General features: G+C 55.8%; 3 protein-coding genes across 3 annotated transcripts in view, besides 4 other annotated features; all 3 read right to left on the reverse strand.

Annotated features, from left to right (window-relative positions):
* Positions 1–4: 4 nt before the first annotated feature.
* Positions 5–34: a microsatellite.
* A 99-nt stretch (positions 35–133) lies between these two features.
* On the reverse strand, positions 134–652 carry TraAM80_04232 (uncharacterized protein; the record flags this gene model as incomplete). Its single annotated transcript, XM_029381167.1, has 1 exon — positions 134–652. The coding sequence occupies one exon, from the start codon at positions 650–652 to the stop codon at positions 134–136; it is 519 nt and encodes a 172-aa protein (XP_029238996.1).
* Positions 653–760: 108 nt separating this feature from the next.
* Positions 761–797: a sequence feature (A-rich).
* Positions 798–1439: 642 nt separating this feature from the next.
* TraAM80_04233 (putative coatomer gamma subunit) lies at positions 1440–4040 on the reverse strand (the record flags this gene model as incomplete). The annotated part of the gene is made up of 1 exon (XM_029381168.1): positions 1440–4040. The coding sequence occupies one exon, from the start codon at positions 4038–4040 to the stop codon at positions 1440–1442; it is 2601 nt and encodes an 866-aa protein (XP_029238997.1).
* Positions 4041–4154: 114 nt separating this feature from the next.
* Positions 4155–4200: a microsatellite.
* Positions 4201–4389: 189 nt separating this feature from the next.
* Positions 4390–4419: a microsatellite.
* Positions 4420–4725: 306 nt separating this feature from the next.
* The window catches only part of TraAM80_04234 (uncharacterized protein), a gene marked incomplete at both ends in the record, with an annotated part of 387 nt that continues 72 nt past the window's right edge, over positions 4726–5040 (reverse strand). Inside the window, one exon of the mRNA XM_029381169.1 lies at positions 4726–5040. This exon is cut by the window's right edge and continues 72 nt beyond it. Coding sequence (XP_029238998.1) covers positions 4726–5040 — 315 coding nt within the window.

The raw sequence follows: 5040 nt of genomic DNA on the forward strand, positions 1-5040 counted from the left end.
TCGACTCCTCTCTCTCTCTCTCTCTCGTTCTATCAGACACGCGCAACCCCACCACTGTTGCTCTGTCCTTCTATGCATCTAACTCTAGTGATTCACCACACGCGACCCTTAAAAAAAAAAGTGGTGGGTGACGTCAAAAAAGCAATGGGATCACAGCGGGCGAGGGAGGCGGCGCTGACGGTTGCGAGGAGAGCGAGAAGGCGGATGTGGCGTCGCCCACGCAACGCAGCCCCGCCATCACCGCCGTGTCGGACTGCTCCACGGCAGCCAACAGCTCCACACACGCAGACGGCGACTCTTGCAAGTTCACAGCATCGTCGTCGAAGCAGGCCTCGATGCTACTGGCACTCTCCGACGCGCTGCGGGCGGGACTCGTAGCGGGCGCAATTCCCGCCACCAGCCCGAGCGACGACTGGCGGCGAACCTCCTCCTCATCCGTGCACCACCGCTTTGCTGCCATCGCTGTGGCAAGGTGGGCCGCATCCTCGTGGTCATCACCGCGTCCGGCGCGCTTTTGAGGTCGCCTTAAGCGTTCAGCGGACTTGCTGCTCTGCAGGGCACTCGTCGCCAGCTGCAATCCCGCAAAAGATTCTTTTCCCGCTGGGGCATTTGTGACGTTGCGTCCAAACTCCCTTTTGGCACAGTGGTCCATCGATGCCGCCACAGAGCGCAGCCAACTCCCGCGCTTGACCTGTTTCGGCCGGTTGTGTGTAACTCACCTCACCTCACCTCCAGACACCCAGCTGCGCTAGAGAGCTGGAAAAAGAAAGATCCAACAAAAGACAAAAAAAAAAAAACGAGAGCCCAAGGAGGAACAACAAGGTCCAGTCGGTTAGCAGTGCAAAGCCATATGCGTGGAAGTCCATGTGTGGAATGACGATACCACGCATATGTGTGACCAGGCAGAAGCAAGAGAGTGGTGAGAAACAGAGCGGCTAAAAGGAGGATATGTGCGTTTATGCATGCTGGATGGAGGGTGGAGGGTGGAGGGAGGGGAGGAGCTGGCAAGTTGGGAGGGGAACACGTTTCATGCCGCCTTTTGCCCACGCACCCCTCCGGTGCTCAGAGGCATCAAACGCAAGCGTACGCCACCTCCCCTTCCCTCCCCCACCTTGTCATTTTTCCTATTCTGCTGCTTCACAGCGTGTGATTCATGCAGCAGAGAAAGAGCGGCAGCAAACACACATGCCAGCTCGTTTCTTGTTTGTTTGTTTTTTGTAAAAACAAAAAAACAAAAATGTAAAATGTTCTAAGTTGCCGTTTTTTGTTTCGTTTTCGCACCTCCGCCAAACACACCCCACCTGCACATTACGAGCATCATCGACATCGTCATCCGGCACCGCGCCCTGCAGCTTCCGTGCCTGTCATGAACCCCACACTTTCGGCGGAGCGTCGTGGCCTACGCACAAAACACAAAGCTAAAAACAATCCTACAAATTCTACGCGAGCAGCGCGGCGGAAAGATAGTCGCGCAGCTCCGACGTTGCCCCCCGCAGCGTTAACTGTAGCGTCACGCCCTTATCCTTTGCGATGAACACTCTTGCGGCGATGAGCACCAGGGAGCGGGCACGGTTTGCCATGGTGCCAGACATGTGCAGCGTGTGAGACGACGTCGTGATTTTATCCGGCTTGCCGCCCTCAACATACATCCCGAAAAACTCCACCAGCTCCCGCGCAGCCACTGTCAGGTTGCGCATTGAACTCAGCGAGTATGTCCCTGTCGTCTCCTCATCTTGCAGCTTCTCCCACTGCGTCTCGAAGGCGCCGCCAAGGTTCACAGGGGAGATGAAGTCGCTAACGTTGATGTCAAAGCTTTCCAGCGGGTACTCCTCCTCCTCCTCAACACTTCCGCCCTCCTCCTGCATGGCAAACCTGAGGCGGCACTCCAGCGTCCCACTCGGGTAGTGTTCCTCCTCGTAGCGCAACAACACGTAGCCGTGCTCCGTGGCACCAGGCACCACAGTCGCGATGGGGATGACGTACTGCGGCTCCACCTCCACCTCGTCCGTGTTCACGTCGATGACGAGGTTGTTAAACGCAATATTCTCCATCGTGTTCTTCACCGTAAACTGCAGAACTATTTGTGAGGCGTACGTGTGCTTCATCACTGTCACCAGATACTCACTGTCAGGGTCTGTCAAGGGCACCTGCTCGCTGGAGACACACGGCTCGCCAAGCTCCATAAGCTGTTTGACTTTCTGCATCTTCTCTCGACCCTGCAGCACAACGTGGCTAAGCAGCGTGGGTTCCTCCACGCCGTTTTCAGCCGCCTGGGCGATAGTCTTCTGTCGGCTAAGGTCCTCCGCTGCGGTATTCAGTACGGCGGACCGTGCTGTGATGCGTGTCTGGCGTCCTATGGCCACAGCGTTGGCAACATCATGCACCATCAAACGAATAATGTTCTCATCTTTATTCAGAAAGAGTCGTGTGTAGAGCACGGCCCGGTCCCGTACCTCATCGTCTACGTCGTTGCAGATACGTTTCAGCAGAATGACAATGGAGCGACGCAGGGAGGGAACACTGGCCGCCAGCTTGGCCAGTGTGCTGACGGCCACAGCGCGAATCTCAGGACCCTCCAGCGTCGCATGATTGTAGATGTAGCGCACAAACGTCCTTGGGTTCTCCGTCAGCGGCACCTCCTCGCCGAGGTACATCAGCACCCGGCGCACAATCTTCGGGTAGTTGCAGTCATCAATAAACTCCGCAAGGTGCCTCAGAACCGACTCCTTTGAGCCCGGGTTCAACTTGGCAATCTCAATCGTGACGTCCACCACGTTCTCCTTCAGTTCGCTGCCGCCCTCCTCGGTGAGAAATTTGGAAAGAAACCCGAGGAACGCGTTGTACTTCGCGGGAAACTTGACGCTCAGCACCCGCATGGTGTCGATGATGACCTTCTTGAACTCGTCGCCCAGCTCCCGCAGATAGCCCGCCGCCGAGAGCTGCGTGATAAGCCGCTCAATGGTGAGCTCTGTTCCCGTCTTTAGCAGCGTCGTGATGGCGAGGGTGGCGATGATGCGGTTGGGGTCCGTCACGAGGTTCTCGATCTCCGAGTTGATGGGTTCCACTGCTGCCGGGTGCTGTGTGGCCACCTCATTCAACACCCGAATCGCAGCAAACCTCAACACAGCGCTCTGGGCGCTGAGGTACAGGTGCACCATTATCACCGCTGGTGAGACCTCCTTCGCCGTGATGTGGCGCAGCGAACAGATCGACTTCACCGACTCAAACACCACCAGGTCGTTGGTGTTCTGCATCATCAGCGTCACAAACTTGTAGATGTCAAGCGACCCCTCAAAGTCCTCCCGCATTAACTCCGTACAGATCTTAATAAGCAGGCACAAAGCCATTGGTGAACGAATCACGCCACTCTTGGCCTGATCAATGAGGCGCATGACAGAAAGCCGATCATTCTTCCGCATCTTGTGCAGCAGCGCAATGGCGGCGTACTGCGCCTTTCCACAGCTGCAAATCACCTCGGTGAGTTGCGTGCCCCACTTTCTTGTAATGTCTGGATTCACTTGGGCGATGTGCAGCCCCGTCACAATGGCGGCGCAGACAACGCCACTGCTCTGCGACGTCAGGGCCTCCACAATGGTGCGGTCCATAGACGCGTAGAGGGAGCTGTTCATCACCTTGAAGAGCGTACGAATGCCGTTGGACTTGCTAGCGTCGCTGTTGCTCTTGATGTCAATCATGAGTGAATTCGATGCGATGAAACGCTGCTCCACGAGCGGGCTTAGCTCCTTCATTAACACGTAGTGAAGTCGGCGAAGTTTCGGGTGAGTGGACTGCAGGAGTTTTGTGGACATGAAGAAAAGATCCGTCGCCTCCGCCTCCGTGAGTGTTGTGCCGGTGTACAAAAGATACAAGCACTGCGTCATGGAATGCAGACAGGTGGAAATGTCAAGACGCACCTCGTTGAACACGCGACACTGTTGTAGCACACAGGTCTTCTCAAGCCCCTCAAGGGGCAGAGCCTCCTCCTCCTCATACTTCGCGTCAGAACGGTAGGTATCCCGCTCAGACGAAAATATTTGCATTCTCTTTCGTCTGTCTTGAATCCCCCCCCCTCGTTTGTTTTGTTTTTGTTTTTCTGGCGGCGGCGGTGGTGGTGACTGTTTGCCGTGTGTGTGGGTGTGTGGGTCACGTAATAATTTGTTTTGTTTTTGTTTTCTTCCTTTTCTTTCACCTTCTTTTATTCCTCTCCCTTACGTTCCCTATTCCTTTGCTTGCGTGTTTGCTGTTTCCTTCGGTTCTCCTTCCTTGGAGCTGAGAAAGCAGCGAAAGAAGGAAGCGAAAGACGATAACTGACGAGGTGAGTGGTGCGGAGATGACACGCGTTTGCCCGCCCCCGCCGCCTCGCAAGTACGTTCACAAATACACACAACCCGTCGCGTGCGTGCGTGCGTGCGTCGGTGCTGGAATTACATGTGCGTCCCAACGTGGACAAGCAAATACATTACACACAAGCGGGGCGCAGAGGCGTGTGAGTGGCCGGCTAGGCCCCGTGCGATAAAGCACGCCGCAGCGCTAAGCTGCGAACCCACGTTTTGTTTGCTTGGCTGCCCCCCTCTCCCCACAGAGGCTCACGCACGCACAGATGCATTTTTGCCGGAAAAGAGAAGAAAGGCACTACACGCCACCACCCGCAACAGATGGATACGTCACTGTGCCTTCTCTCCCGCACTTCTTCTTACTCTTACTGGCCTAACTTGCCAACAACTCCTATACATCATCCGTGTAAAACTCATAGTACACCTCAACCAGCTGCCTTGAACAGTAGCCGCGCCACACACGCTGCACATCCACAGCCGCCTTCCACCGCGGGTGCGCACGGAGCATATCAAACATACTGCAACGCGCCAAAGCGCCGCGACCACAACGCTGGACCAGTTGAACAAACACCTCCACATTCTCAGCTTCTTCAGCCGCAGGTTCAGGCTCAGGCTCAAGCTCAGGCTCAAGCTCAGGCTCAAGCTCAGGCTCAAGCTCAGGCTCAAGCTCAAGCTCAGGCTCCACTGCAGTAGGCACACACTCCTC

Source organism: Trypanosoma rangeli (assembly GCF_003719475.1).
Source record: "Trypanosoma rangeli strain AM80 chromosome Unknown Tra_15.4_contig_00121, whole genome shotgun sequence".
NCBI lineage: Eukaryota > Euglenozoa > Kinetoplastea > Trypanosomatida > Trypanosomatidae > Trypanosoma > Trypanosoma rangeli.